General features: G+C 34.3%; 2 protein-coding genes across 4 annotated transcripts; one reads left to right on the top strand and one right to left on the bottom strand.

Moving 5' to 3' along the window:
- The first annotated feature begins 2,991 nt into the window (after positions 1 to 2,991).
- Positions 2,992 to 7,063, top strand: LOC130961155 (nifU-like protein 4, mitochondrial). Of its 2 annotated transcripts, XM_057886887.1 has the most exons (8): positions 2,992 to 3,309; positions 4,119 to 4,254; positions 4,615 to 4,922; positions 5,002 to 5,163; positions 5,243 to 5,418; positions 6,023 to 6,126; positions 6,255 to 6,366; positions 6,777 to 7,063. In XM_057886887.1, exons 3-8 carry the CDS (start codon positions 4,721 to 4,723, stop codon positions 6,843 to 6,845), a joined length of 825 nt encoding a protein of 274 aa, XP_057742870.1. In that variant the 5' UTR covers positions 2,992 to 3,309; positions 4,119 to 4,254; positions 4,615 to 4,720; the 3' UTR covers positions 6,846 to 7,063. The 2 variants fall into 2 exon arrangements, with proteins under 2 accessions (XP_057742870.1, XP_057742864.1); XM_057886881.1 differs by lacking the exon at positions 4,119 to 4,254.
- Positions 7,064 to 7,770: 707 nt separating this feature from the next.
- LOC130936628 (type I inositol polyphosphate 5-phosphatase 2-like) lies at positions 7,771 to 14,266 on the bottom strand. Of its 2 annotated transcripts, none has more exons than XM_057866726.1 (11): positions 14,051 to 14,266; positions 13,811 to 13,928; positions 13,632 to 13,733; positions 13,081 to 13,168; positions 12,884 to 12,988; positions 11,482 to 12,280; positions 10,298 to 10,482; positions 9,625 to 9,733; positions 9,278 to 9,426; positions 8,586 to 8,842; positions 7,771 to 8,223 (listed from the first exon to the last, which is right to left on the bottom strand). In XM_057866726.1, the coding sequence occupies exons 1-10, from the start codon at positions 14,078 to 14,080 to the stop codon at positions 8,626 to 8,628; spliced, it is 1,902 nt and encodes a 633-aa protein (XP_057722709.1). In that variant the 5' UTR covers positions 14,081 to 14,266; the 3' UTR covers positions 7,771 to 8,223; positions 8,586 to 8,625. The 2 variants fall into 2 exon arrangements, with proteins under 2 accessions (XP_057722709.1, XP_057722716.1); XM_057866733.1 differs by having other exon boundaries at positions 7,771 to 8,238; positions 14,051 to 14,213.
- Positions 14,267 to 14,782: the final 516 nt, after the last annotated feature.

A 14,782-nucleotide genomic window follows, 5' to 3' on the forward strand; every position in this document is an offset into this window, starting at 1 on the left:
TTTTGGTGTGTGTTATTCTCTCTAAAATTGTGATCTATATCTTGCTTGATTCTATATTTCCATTGTTTAATGTATGCATGCACTTATGTGATTGTGGCCTTGTTTCACTAAGCTTACATACCCATATGGCCTTAACCTTTTATTATCCTTTACAAACCAATTTGAACATATTTTACCCCTTTTATTCTTTACTTTAGCACATCATTAACTCTAAGCGGAAAATAATAATGTCCTTAATTTGAATCCTTTGTTAGCTTAGACTAATGAGAGTGCTTATGATTTAAGTGTGGGGAAATTGGGTTCGGAAACATTTGGTTTGAGAATTGAGTATGTTAGAATTGTCTGAAAATGTGAAAGAATGTTAAGAATATGTTCATGTATTCAATACATTAATCATATGCCTTGAGAAAAGTAAAAGAAAAAAAATAAAAAAAATAATAATAAAAAAAGAAAAGAAAAAGAGCAAATAACAAAAAGGGGGACAAAATGCCCCAAAGTAAATGGTGAAAGCAATGCATATGAGTTGTACTTAAATTCGGATACATGAATATGTGGAAAACATGGTTAATGGATAGTTAGGCTTTATATTATGATTACATGGATTGTCCTAAGTTAGGTGAGAAGTTTAAGTTAATTAAGGATTCAGATTTTAGTCCACTTAACTAAATACAATCCTACCTTGACCCTAACCCCATTACAACCCTTAAAAGACCTCTTGATTTGTGTATTTGTGCATTAAACTTTTGTTGATTGGTAGAAGAAGAGCAAGCCTTAGAAAGCAAGGTTAGTAGATAATTGAGAGAATCGAACCTTAAAAACATGAGTGATTAGAGTGTATACACTTCCAGTGAGGGTTCGATGCTCGATTCCTTGTTCCCGGCTTTCATGAGCTATTTTCTTTTGCAAGTTTACTTGTACTTCATTTTTATGGTTTGAATTAGTGAAATCCAGTTCATATTTGTTCTTGAAGGATTTGTTTGCTTTCAACCAAGTAGGTAGAAAAATTTTGTATATAGTTGCATTCATATACATAGGTTGCATTGCATTTCATAAGTCTTACCATTCCTTTTCACTCTTATAGCTTCTCTTGAGCTTAGCATGAGGACATGTTACTGTTTAAGTGTGGGGAGATTTGATGCACCACTATTTCGTGGTACATCTTGTGCTTAATTGAGTGGATTTTATCCACTAGTCTCACACTTATTTGTATTATTTGCATGGTTTTACAATTCCTTCCCAGAATTTGTTCTATGATTGAAAACATGTTTCTTTGGCCCTAAATTTTCTATGTTTAATCCCCTCTTATTACCATTCGATGCCGTGATATGTGTGTAAGTGTTTTCGGAGATTACAGGGCAGGAATGACTTAGAGGATGGAAAGGAAGCATGCAAAAGTGGAAGGGATACAATAAATTGAAGGAATTGCTGAGTTATCCAGCCTGACCTCTTCGCACTCAAACGGTCATAACTTGAGTTATATAGGTCCAAATGATGTGGTTCCAGTTGTGTTGGAAAGCTAACATCCAGAGTTTTGAAATGATATATAATTTGCCATAGTTTCTTTGAAGATAAGTGACGCGAATGCGTGCATCACGCGGACGCGTCACATTTGCAAAAATCAGCGTGTTTGAATTCGCAACCAGCAATTTCTGGGCTGTTTCTGGCCCAGTTCTTGACCCAGAAAACACAGATTAGAGGCTATAAAGTGGGAGAATGCATCCATTCAACAGACATAACTTCTCATATACATAATTTTAGGTTTAGATGTAGTTTTTAGAGAGAAAGGCTCTCTTCTCTCTCTTAGGATTAGGATTTAGGGTTAGGATTTAGGATTAGGATTTCTTCGTCTTTTCAATTACAGGTTTAATATTCCTTTACTTTACTTTATGTTTTCTTCTACTTTTATTTATTCTATTACTTTAGTTGATTACTTGGTGTTGCCAATTTGATTTATGGATTCCTATGTTCAATCTAACTTTCTATTTAATATAATTTGAGGTATTTCAGATATATGATTTTTATTTAGCTTTCTATATTCTTGGCTTTGGTTGAGTAATTAGAGACTCTTGAGTTATCAAACTCTTTTGTTGATTGATAATTGGAAGTTGCTAATTGACTTGAATTTCACTAACTCTAGTCTTTCTTTGGAAATTGACTAGGACTTGAGGATTCATATTGATTTATCCACTTGACTTACCTTCACAGTTAGAGGTTGACTAAGTGGGAGCAACGAGCAATTCTCATCACAATTGATAAGGATAACTAGGATAGGACTTCTAATTTTCATACCTTGCTAAGAGTTTTCTTAATTATTAATTTATTTTTCTTGTCATTTAAATTACTTGTTCCTTATTTCAAAAACCCAAAATAAAATATATATTTTTTCATAACCAATAATAAATCATACTTCCCTGCAATTCCTTGAGAAGACGACCCGAGGTTTGAATACTTCGGTTATTTATTTTTATTGGTTTTGCTTAAGTGACAAACAAAACTTTTGTACGAAAGGATTCTCTGTTGGTTTAGAAGCTATACTTACAATGCGATTTTAAATTTCTTTACCGATAGAAAATCCGATCGTCAATGTATTACCAATTTAAAACTTATCTCGTCTACGAAGCAAGATTTTGAAAACCGGTTCGAATTGGTCAATCGAACCGATCGAACCGTGAACCGCTACCAATTACGATTCGGACAGAAGTTAAAACCGTCAGATTAAAAAACCATTATTAGACTTTCAGACCGGTCAGTCAAACTGAATCGTAACTCAGCCGATTTTTAAATTGTGTCAAAAACGGCTGCATTTTGGTTGGGAAAAAGATCCTCTCCAATTTTTTTAACAATTGATAGAATCCAGTGTGATCTATCACCTTTGATTTAATGAGTAGGACCACAAATAAATAAGAGAGAGAGCGTAATGAATGGTTAGATTGAACACTGGATACCATCCAGTTTTTTTCTCACCGGAGGATCCACTCCCTTTTGGTTGCTGAACTCTAACTCCTTAACTTCCCTAACCATTACCCCTCTCGTCTCCACTCTCCAGAACGCGAAGCAGTACTCACCTGGACGGCTGGACAGTCGCAACTTCCGTCAAGCCAACGTCAGCCAGCTCTGTTCGCGCAGCCACTTTCTATCGCGCAGCCAGGTCTGTTGATCTTCGAAAGCCGAAACCACTGCCAGCACCACTTTCGGTTGCGGCGCCAGCTCTGTTCTATACTTCCACCCTGTCAGCCACTGTCTTGCCTCTTGCCAGCCAATATCCCTGCCAGCTCTGCTTTTTTCCAGGCTTCCTGCTTCTAGCCCTAGGTATGTATTTTTTTCTTTGTAATAATAATTGATGAATAATTGATTGCGATAAGGATTATTGCCGGAAACGAGCCTTTTCCCATGTCTCCCGAATACAAAGCCAATTGGGATGAAAGCTTTTATTTGCTCATTTACTTCTGTTGTCGGCATAATGGTCTTTGCCTTTATTGATTAGTAATTTGCTCTAGTTCATTACTGATTTTGTGTGTTGTGTTTTACTGTTTTGTTTTGTGATTTAATTGTACCTAGATTGTGACTATGTTGATTATTTGATGGCAATCATTGCACTGTTTCTAACTGATTACTTATTAGCTCGGTGCTCACTTGTTCATTTGTTCTTCACTTGTTCATCATTTTCTTATTTTTTACGCTCTGTTTCTGTCTTTCGAAGGTCTGGTTTGACTGGTTGTGTTGTTAATATTTGTTGAATGATTATTTGATTGTTGATTTATTCTGGTTCTGCTGTTTTTTATTGATTATTGATTATTTTGAAGCTCTGTGCTGCTGTTTTTGTATTGTGATTTTAATTTATTCATTATTGATTTTGAATGTCTCGTGATAGTTGATTAGTGATGTGTTGCTGACTTGTGTCTGTTTGACTGTTTTGTGATTTACATGTGCTTGGATTGTGACTGCTTTGTTGATTTATTGAGTAACATGATGAAGGAGCATTAAAGTGTCAAGTTTAGCTCTGCGTTATTGTAAAATCCTTTTGCTTTTCCTGATTTCTTTTGAGTATCTTCAAGTGAATACAATTTTGTTGTGAGAACGGAGACACCTCTCTTGATTAGAAATTTGTGTTATGTTAGGTGGCAGGTTAGAATTAGGTGGCAATAGCTTTGAGCCTGTAGCTATGGAAGAATGAGGTTTCTGAACTTCTAGTTTGTGTTAAATAATATGGATTGTATAGCTGCTACTTGGAGGAACCTTCATTCTTTTTTTTTGGTGAGGAAACCTTGATTCTTTTTCTTTGTTGCTTGGACAAATTTAAACCAAAGTTGGAAATTGTTTGATATTTTTTGGTATTTTTTTGGATGTAATTGCTTTATTGATCAATGTCATTGCGGCAAACATTTATAGAATGAAGAAAGGATTTTGGTTTCTCTTATAGCAAACTTTGAAAGCAAAAGCTTCAGCATTTAAAAGATATTTTAAAGTTTATATTAGATTATAATTATATTTTAGAATGTTTATTTATAATTTATTTATTATTTTAATATAAAACGTTTTTTCAGTTGAATCAATTAGACCACTAAATTAATAAACCAGTAATTAAAACGGTTTCATGAACGGTTCGGTTTTCAGAACCTTGCTACGAAGTGGTTGCGTTTTTGTGACACCGCGTAACATAAAGGAACAAGTGAATAACCTCAGCTCCCACCTCCTCCATCGTCAGAAGAGACGGGAACTAATGACGAGAAGCTTTTTCCGATTAGTAGCACGAGCACGACTTCCCCACCGAACGCCCAAACCCATGACTAAGAACGACGACGTTTTCGTTATTCATCCCATGCGGACGATGGCGTCGTTTCACAGCCACTACCACAATGCCTTCTATCCCTCCGCCTCTCCACTACCATCACTCAAATCTTCCACCCTCTTTGGATTCGAAGGTCTTCTTCTTCTTCCGCATTGCGCTTTTTTCAGTTGTTATTCTATGTTTGTTTCAGTTCAAACTGTGCATTGTAACAGGGCAAAGGAGGAACATGTTCATCCAAACGCAGCCTACCCCGAATCCTTTGTCTCTCATGTTCTATCCCGAGAAGCCTGTCATGGAAGTTGGAAGCGCCGACTTCCCAAACATGCGTTCGGCTATGAATTCGCCTCTCGCTAAGTCACTCTTTGGAATTGATGGTATTTTTGTTTGTCCGCTAGTTCATTTTCATTTTGTAGCTTGCATTTTGGTGAATCCGTGTTTGTGGTTGTGTTGCAGGGATTACTAGGGTTTTCTTCGGGTCTGATTTTGTTACTGTGACGAAGTCGGAGGAAGCTTCTTGGGAGTTCCTGAAGCCTGAGATATTTGCGGCCATTATGGACTTCTATTCCTCTGGGCAGCCGTTGTTTTTGGACTCTAAAGCTGCTGCAGCCATGGATACAGCTATTCAAGATGTAAATATTATGCATCCATGTTCTTTTTCTAGTTGATTCAAATGCTTATGTTGTTTTGTATTAATGATTACGCCACTCATTATGTATGTTTTGTCATTTTAGCAAATGTGAACCATGCTTCTTTGTGATTAGTTTATGAGGTCTTTGGCTTTTGCTAACCAACGTGAATGTACGTCATGTGTTTGTCATTGAATCCGTTGTTTCATTCGGTTTAATAAGTACTCATGCTAGATTTATATCAGCAATATAATGACTTTTGCTTTGAGATGGTGTCATGTGTGAGTTGCTACTAAGTTTGGTTAATCACTTTAGTCATCAAACATTTTGCTAAGGTAGACATCGTTTTCCATTCTTGTAATTTCTATTGTGTTGTGCCAACTGGAAGAAAACATGATATAGGAGTGTCTTGTTCTTGTACCTTTCTTTTTTTGTTCTTGGGTTTTGATGTAAAGTCACAATTTCCCCACTAATGTGGCGTATTCCCACTTGTATTTAAGTGTCTTGGAGCATGAAAATTGTCTTAACCCTGAAGTACATTTGAGTATCTACTCAACCATATTTGAGAGGCCTAAACTAAAAGGTAGCATGCATGCCTTTTGTATAGGATGATTCGGAAACCGTTGCAATGATCAAGGAATTGTTGGAGACTCGTATTCGGCCGGCTGTGCAAGATGACGGTGGGGACATTGAATATCGAGGTTTTGATCCGTAAGTTCTTATAGTTTCTTATTTTGGTCTTGAAGCATGTCGATGAAACCTTTTGGAAGAGCATGCAACTACGGGCACTATGGAATTATATTTGTACTGAGTTAATTTGTGTTTCGGTTTTTCTCTAGTGATACTGGAATAGTAAAACTTAGGATGCAAGGAGCATGTAGTGGGTGCCCAAGTTCGTCGGTGACTCTGAAATCCGGCATTGAAAATATGTTGATGCATTATGTACCTGAGGTAAACAAGTTCTAGGATATCTTCTTGTGCTAAAATTAATACTGTTCTTGTTTCCTTGTGGATTATGCTTATGCTTTGAAACAAATTTTGTTTTGGCTCATCTAGTTTAATAAAAAAATGCAGCAGCTTCGTTTTGTTGTAAGCTTAGAAACTAGAATTCGTAATGCGACAGTTACAAAACTTGATTTCCTTGTCATTATTTTTCACATTCAGACTGCGAAATTTGGATTTAACTATCATAGGGATCATAGCTCTTTTTTTCCAGAAATGTTTGATCAATATTTCTTTTTTATTTTTAAGCTTGTTATCTAGTGTATTGAAATTGGCATCGATTATTGGATATTTTATCAAAGCAACATTAATGGAATGGATTTCATGAAAAAATTTTCCAAATGTTGCTTGCTTTACAGGTCAAAGGTGTTCAACAAGAACTAGATGCTGAGGATGAGGAAGCAGCAGTAAGTGGACAAATGGAGTAGTAGAACTTGTTCGACATTTAGTTTTTTTAGATAGATTGCGAGCTCAGCAGAGTCTTCAGTGTGCACACAGAAATAATTCCCCAAATTGATCTGCTTCCAATAATTATTGGGCTTCCTTTTAAATTAAGTCCATTGATAAATTACAATGCATTCTTTACTTATATGTTCACACACATTATATATTGATATCATAATTTGGTTGCTCTCGATTCACACAATCAAGGTTGTAAATAGTGTTCAAGTGCTTAGGTATTGTAGTATTATTACTTTATTAGTCGATGTCCTACTTTATGCCTGACTAGTGCCTAAGACGGTTGAATAAATTGCATAACAGATTAACAGGTACCACTCATGTAATGTAATAAGTAATAACATCCAGTTTCTATCTTTTGGTTGTTAATCTTGCTTGAATTCCATATTAAATCTACCTATTTATACTTCTGTTTCTTCTGTATGATTGTAAATGTCACGTATCGCAACTTAGTTTTGTTTCAGGTGACCAATTTGAATAATGTTTAATTTCTTGATTATCAATTTTTAAGTTTAGTTTAACATGAATTTATATTTAAAACATAATTCACGTTTGTTGATATATGAAATTTTATTATAAATACTTAAATAGGATTTAATTTGAATATATTATAGGTGCTAACCAATTTTTTAAAAACATGATTTCATTATTAATTAAAAAGTTGGAAATGTTGCTTTCTATTGTTTTTGCTATTTCATTTTTCGATTGTATTTTATAAATTTTATTATATTAAATTTATTATTATATATCACTATCTTCAGCACCATTAAATAGCATTGCTTGAGATTGAAATGGTACTCTTGGCCTATGCTGTTTGTTTTTCACTCTTCATGGTTCTTGCCTATGAGGAATGTTATGTTGATACTCTAATCTTTACATAATGAGATAGGAACCTTGATCAAAAGTGAAAATTTGTTCTTGTTGGACATACAAACTAATGAGATCAAAATTGGATAACACTGTAGTTGTATACCAGATATGAAAAAACACATTTAAAAAGGAAAAAGAGGAAGTCCAACATGAATCTATTGTATGCCTATATACATTTGTCTGTTGTTTGTATCTTCTTTCTATCTGAATACTGATGATTTCGATTCATATTTCCCAAAATGACTGACCCTTTAAAAAGGAGGCTTCCAGCAGCACATAAATTTGAGAATTATGAGCCTTGATTGTTACATCTTGAAGCTAAATTTACAAACAGGTTACCACTTATCAGCTGTTTCTCCTTGTCAATAAGACTTCAAAGATAACAAACATTTTAGCACGCTACACCAACGTAAACCAGTTGAAGTTGTTACAGCACATGGAAGCTAGCGAAGTCATTCAAACAGATAGCATGTTCACCTACAATGTTGTCAACTGACCAAGAAGTTAGTTTCCTCAATTCTCTCTTTCATTGTGACTATTCCTTCTGGTATGTCACATATTGATTCAAGGTGTCAAAATATATCATTCATTTAAGGATCTTCAGGAACAAAATATGGCAGTGACAAACGAGAGAATAGAGAGAGTTATATTGGAATCTTCTCATTTCAAAGGTTTAAATACTTGGATTTTATTACTAAAGATAACTTCAAGAGAATGATCTTTTGACTTTTACCAAAAACATTTTCATCCAGAGAGAATTTTAGTGAACCATTCAATAAATGAAGTGCACCTTTGCGAATTGATAGAATGCTATTCTTTTTGTGGATTTTCTTACTTACCAATATATATATATTGTATTTCTGCATCTTTAATGTGTATCTAGTAAAATTGCAAGCCATCATCATTTGGAAGAAAAACCTCTGGGTGGACTACAGCACATGTGAAATTCAGAGCTCGTTGTAGCTTGCGTTGGTCAAAGACTTCAACATCGACAGAGAAGATTGAACTAACAGGTCTATGATCTGAAAGCTTATTTTCTGCACGCCTATATTCAAGTTGCCTTATTCCTTTTCCTTGCCACAATATACGATCACACCTGCATAATTTTACCCCACAGTCACTAAATGCATCTTACTTTGTCCTAATGGGAAATAGGAAGAGTACTTTCATCTCAATGTTTAGCAAGGGGGATGTATCATAGGATACAAATATGGAGACATGCCAATAAAAGTTGTGTATTCTATGTACTTCTCTGAAGTAGGGACATGAAAATAAGACAAAAATTTATGTCTTGCCTTTGTCACTTTATCTTTGTATTTGTGTCCTATTCTCAGAATCAAACTCTAAGCACATTTAATACTTGTTTAAGAAACATTTACAACCATTTAATGCTCCACAAGTATTTTTGGTGAAATAACTAATATAAATTTATATTTATTATTATTTTTTTTTACTAGATATTATCAATTTATAATGTTAATGCATGCACCAATTAGAGATTTACAGGTTTGAGATCGTGGTCTTGACTTACCATGCTGGAGATCTCTTCTTTTCCCCTTCTTTTGGGTTCTCTCCAACATATTTATCAGAATTGAATTCATACTTGTAAGTTGGTGGGAAATTTATCAGTCCTTCTTTCCATCCTTCAAATACATGTCCACTATGTAACTCATTGCTTAGCTGCAAATGAGGAGCGGGAATTAGTAATAAATTCATTTTATCTGTTAAAACTTCCAATCCTTTTAGTAACTCCAAGTATGTAGCTCTTAATGGATGAAGCTACCATCCATATTTCTAAGCATTGATTCTTTGATAAAAGTTAAGAAAACACACATTAGAGACAAAGAATCTAGTCTATTCTGGAAATCAAATTCTCACCTGATCATAATTCATCAATTCATCCCATTTCTTCAGAGCTACTAGCTTTCGAACCTCGGCATCTAACATGTTGATACGATAATTTAGGTCCCCAAACCAGAACATCTGACTGTTAGCAAGGAGCAACTCATTAGGAAGTCCACTCCACGATACTCGTGCTTTCACTTATGTGAATTTATTCAATTGAAAAAGCTTTACTAGAAGCAACAGATAATCTATTATGTTTAACAGTATATATATTACATAAGTCCTTTCTATAAGTTATTTTCTTTCTTCTATCCAGAAAAGGAATTTTAAGGGGAGCCTTGGAGTAACAATTGAGTTAATTCGAGGTCACAAGTTCAAGTTATATAACCAGCAACTAATGCTTCCAATATGTTAGGCTGCCTAAATTAATCTACATTTGTGGCTTAACTCGCACTTGTTAATTTAGATAGGATTCAAATTAGACTTTACTTGCATGGATTATAGGACATATAGCCAAGTTTTATAAAACATGATGACTCCATTTATATAGAGTTACATAACTAAATCTTATGTTATGGTGATTCTTTTATCATACAATCCAATTCATAGAATCCTTTACTCAAACATACATTTTGTGATAGTCTCTTGCTTTTTGGAAGCTCAAAGTGACTGTATCAAATTACTTTCAGCATGAAATAAGACTTACTCATGAGATGGGATTGTCTGGGGTTGATCTGAATCAAGGACAGACGAGAAGCATGTGCGTCGCAGAATTTCATTAACATCTGCATTTCGTCTTTGCTCAGCCCCATCTTTCTGACCTGAAGTCAGATGGGAACAAACAAAACATAGGCGCGAATGAAAGAGAGACATACTAATTGAAACAGACCCCTGCATCGGGAACAATGTTATCAGCACCAGTCAGGTCAGAATAAGCAAGTTCAGAGTTGTAAATGTACATATACAATTATTTGGTGAGTTTTTCACGGTTTCATATATGCAATGCATATGGACAACCACTGATCACGTTGTAGAACATCATGACCTGGGTGTTGTTCCTCTCACATTGTGTACTAATAAATGAGCAACAAGCACCCTACACCATGATGGGGTGCAATGTGACGAGTCTACATAGTAGACTCTTGTGAACACATCTAAACACACCTCTTCAATAATTTATAGTGAAATGTTTTATGATTCCTAGTTAACACTTGTGTGAAATTCTTAATGTCATGATGTCTCTTAGGCTGTGCTTGTTTATAAGGACATGACACTGAGACATAGACACAAAGACATAAAAATGATAAAATTGTGTTTGACAGGTGAGACATGGACAGAGACTGTGTTCTTGGACATCGAAGTAGTGTATTTTGTATCTTTTCTAACAGGAACGACACAAAGACACTAAACGAATATACAACTTATTTTTTCATTTTTTTTATTATTACTATCAAATTTTTATAATTATATTTTTTATTATTTTATTTTTATTCTAAATTTTGTGTGAAAAAAAGATAAATTAAATTTTTTATTATTTGTTTTATCTTATATTCATTCACCACCAAACAAAATACAAAAATATTAATTTTTGTTTCTGTTCTTTTTGTCTTGTTCTCAATGTAACTGTATCAGGACACAAATATAGACACCAGGGAGTATAGTAAACTTGTTTGAAAAAGAAAGACAAGCACATAAAGAACCAAAATGTTTCTTTCTTAGGAAAGTTTTACTTTGAATTTTCTCTATTTTCCCAACGTCTCAGTATTTTGTGTCTTGAAACAGATAACAAAAAGAGCCTTAATGTCTCATCTAAAAAATATTCCTACGACCTATGTTTATAAATGATGTGACTCACTCACATTCAATGTGGAAGTAGAACTAAGCCATTACCTTGTTTCCCATGTAGCCCATAAGGCCAACTCCAACCGGAGAAACTTTCAAGTTATTAATGTGTCTTCTTAACTTCCTTTGCACCCAGACAGATACATAGATCCCCACCATCTGCTTGCTAACAATTCGAACATAAGCAGGATGCGATTTCATGGTGCCTAGCCCATTATCATCCTTGTCATTTGGCAATTCAGAAAAAGTATCATCTTCCTCATCAGATAACATGTCAGACACATGTGCAATGGGATCAGTTACTACTTCTTCAGGCACCACCTTCTGCTCTTTCCAGAACAAATTCAAGTTTCCAGAACTATGGTGTGACCGTGTCATCCCACCACCATACACCAAAGCATTACCCCTCCAGTTCAATTCGGAGCTGCTTAGTACTCTTCGCAACTTGGGGCCAGAATCAACAATGGGAGTTGCATCTAGAGGACGTTCTGGCCAATCTAACGTAGTCTTAATATCAACACCATATACTCTTCTCAACTGTAAGTTCTTCCCTATACCGAGTATGTTGTTCACTTCCTCATGTCCTAGATCATCATTATCGAAAGCTCTTCCGTACGCTTCGTCCATCATATCTAATGGATTAGTGTCTATACTGTCTGCTAGAACATCAGGAGCAGAAGAGGTCCTTAGTACAGGAGAATGAGGGCCACTGAGGCTTTTGTCTTCACTTTCATATTCAGAAGTTTTGTTCAGAGTTCTTCTAATGATTGCTTCCCATTTCCGGATCGGTGTATTGTCCTCTGCTCCCAGTACATTTCCGGCATTTAACGGAACTACCTCTTGGAAACTGTTACAATACAGAACACCAATTAGAAGACCAATTTTAAAATGGAAACTCATAGTGTAAGTGTATGAAGTAGGCTTAGTTTAGCATAAGGATACAGATAGATATATGGTAAATGCATGCTAAGCATATATTTTTTCTTCACTAAATCCATTCTTATGAACCATAGGAATGAAAAACTCAGCATCCAGTGAAGAACAAATTTACAGGATTCCAGGGTGAAGTTTTGCATGATTAAATCCTTTGTGTGCTAATCAGTGAAAAGATTTAGCAGATAAAGATACTTTGCAAATAAGATATACTGATTGAATAAATAGGTGATAAATATCACTGAAATCAATTAATACAGTTCAACAGAAACAAAACTCTATGAACTATAACATGAAAAAAGTAATTGAAACTATGTAATAAACTTGTAACACAGAGCTATGTGAACAATCAGATTAGATCACGGTATATAAAATTCTCCCAAAAGTTTCTTGAGTGATCCTAAATATAAAAAGGTGCAAATGTCATTAATGTGAAAAGGCAAACAGTTTGGGGAGAAAAACACAGAAAGTAGAAAGTAAATAACAAAATTATCAGGCAAATTGATAGAACACACACCCAATGATGTAGATATCTGCTGGTTCTTCACTACAAAGCCAGTCTTCAATCTCAAGATCCTTAGATGGAAGTCTTCCAGCAACATTCCAAGTTCCAACTGTTATCCTGCAAAACAATAATAATTTTTATTATTATTTTATTAAACATTTCCTTCATCTACATAATATGCTACATAACCAGATAATTAATGACCAAACCTCACTTCCTTTGTGTTTATGTATTGTGCACGCAACGTTTCAGATTTTCCTCTTCGATGTTTCGGCTTGTATCCCTTACAAGATGCATCTGAATTACAAATAGCACTGAACTCTTCAGTATCAAAGGAAGTAAGTAATTCACTTGAGTTCAGAAAATTATTCAACTACTTGGCTTGGAAACTTTCTTTGACTTTCTCCACTTCTTGCTTTGTTTGACATTTTTAAGTGTTTCAATTTCCTTTATTTTGGAAAAGAATATTTCAGCTCCATAGTTAGGCAAATTTGATTCCAAATAAGAACATATGTTTTCTTTTTCAATGTCTACCAAAAAGTGAGAACAAATTAAAGCTATGCAAGCCATAAGAAGATGATGACATATTTATTAGATTCTAAATTTCATAATTAAGCAGCTGCAACTAATAACAGAAAAGAGAACACAAGAACACAACTTTAAAAATAGTTAGAAAAACAGTTTTTTTTATTCTTTTTTTAAACATTCTTTTCTTAAATCTCTTAAAGAACTGGATTACTGCATGGGAATTAAGTAATACCTGGTACTGTTTGAGTTGGGAATCTGGATTGTGTTCTTCTAAGTGGATTATCTTCTTCATGATGATGACGCAGACGATGTCTTGAATTTTTAAGAGAACAAGCTGGATTCATGAAAGTCAAAAAATTACAAACAAAGGCGGAAAAAAAAAAAAGAATATATTAAAACCAAAAATCATACCATCATCTTCACTCTCAGTTTCAGTTTCAGTTTCAGTGTCTACTTCATCTTCACTAAAATCATATACCTGTGGCTTTATATTTAGCCATTTCTTCATCACAATTGAAGGCCAAAAGGCCTGCAATGAAATGAAATTAGGAATATTCTTCACCAAACATAGAGTTGAAGATATATATAGTAAGCTTCAGAGGCAAGTTATTGTATAAAAGGCTTAGTTATTAGTTGTTACACATTACTTACCTCTGAGCGTTTTCCTCTCTTTGATTTCATTGCCTCAGGTCAATTCAATAGAACTAATGTACTACTGTGCAAAACTTTCAAAGTTCAAGTTCTTAAATATATGGAACCATTCACTCACTCATCACATTAGTTACTTAATTTGTTATACATTATTGTTATTGATGTTAATTATTTAAATTATTCGGTTGCTGAACATTTAAATAGGGATGTCTAATGTCTTCTCCGATTGTAACAATTAACAAAACAAACTTGGAGTTTTTCTTCTTTTTTTATTTTTTAAAAAGTGTCCAATAGAAGGAAGATCCCTATTTAGGACCAAACAGAAAAGGACGGAATAAAAGTGTGACTATATCAGCAAAACATCCACAACCGCAACTTGCATAACATTAACAATTCAAATAAAAAAAGGGAATATTACTGGTCCTCACAGCACTTGAACATTTTCTTATAATAATAAAATATTCTAAAATGAAATTTCAGGAGAAGATTTAGAAGAGGCCAACACCAATAAATGTCATTTTCAAGAAAAACACACACACACATATATATATATATATATATATATATATATATAGCAACTGAATTCTACACCATTGAGCCAACCAGTAAACAGAACTGTAGCGTAGTAGACTAATAGTATTGCAGAACAACTTACGGTGGATTATTTTTGGGTATTTGCAAAAGATGCCCAAGTGGAGTAGAGTACAAATTTTAAAAATCTTGGACCAGGGG

This window comes from Arachis stenosperma, chromosome 1 (assembly GCF_014773155.1).
Source record: "Arachis stenosperma cultivar V10309 chromosome 1, arast.V10309.gnm1.PFL2, whole genome shotgun sequence".
NCBI classification, from domain to species: Eukaryota; Viridiplantae; Streptophyta; class Magnoliopsida; order Fabales; family Fabaceae; genus Arachis; species Arachis stenosperma.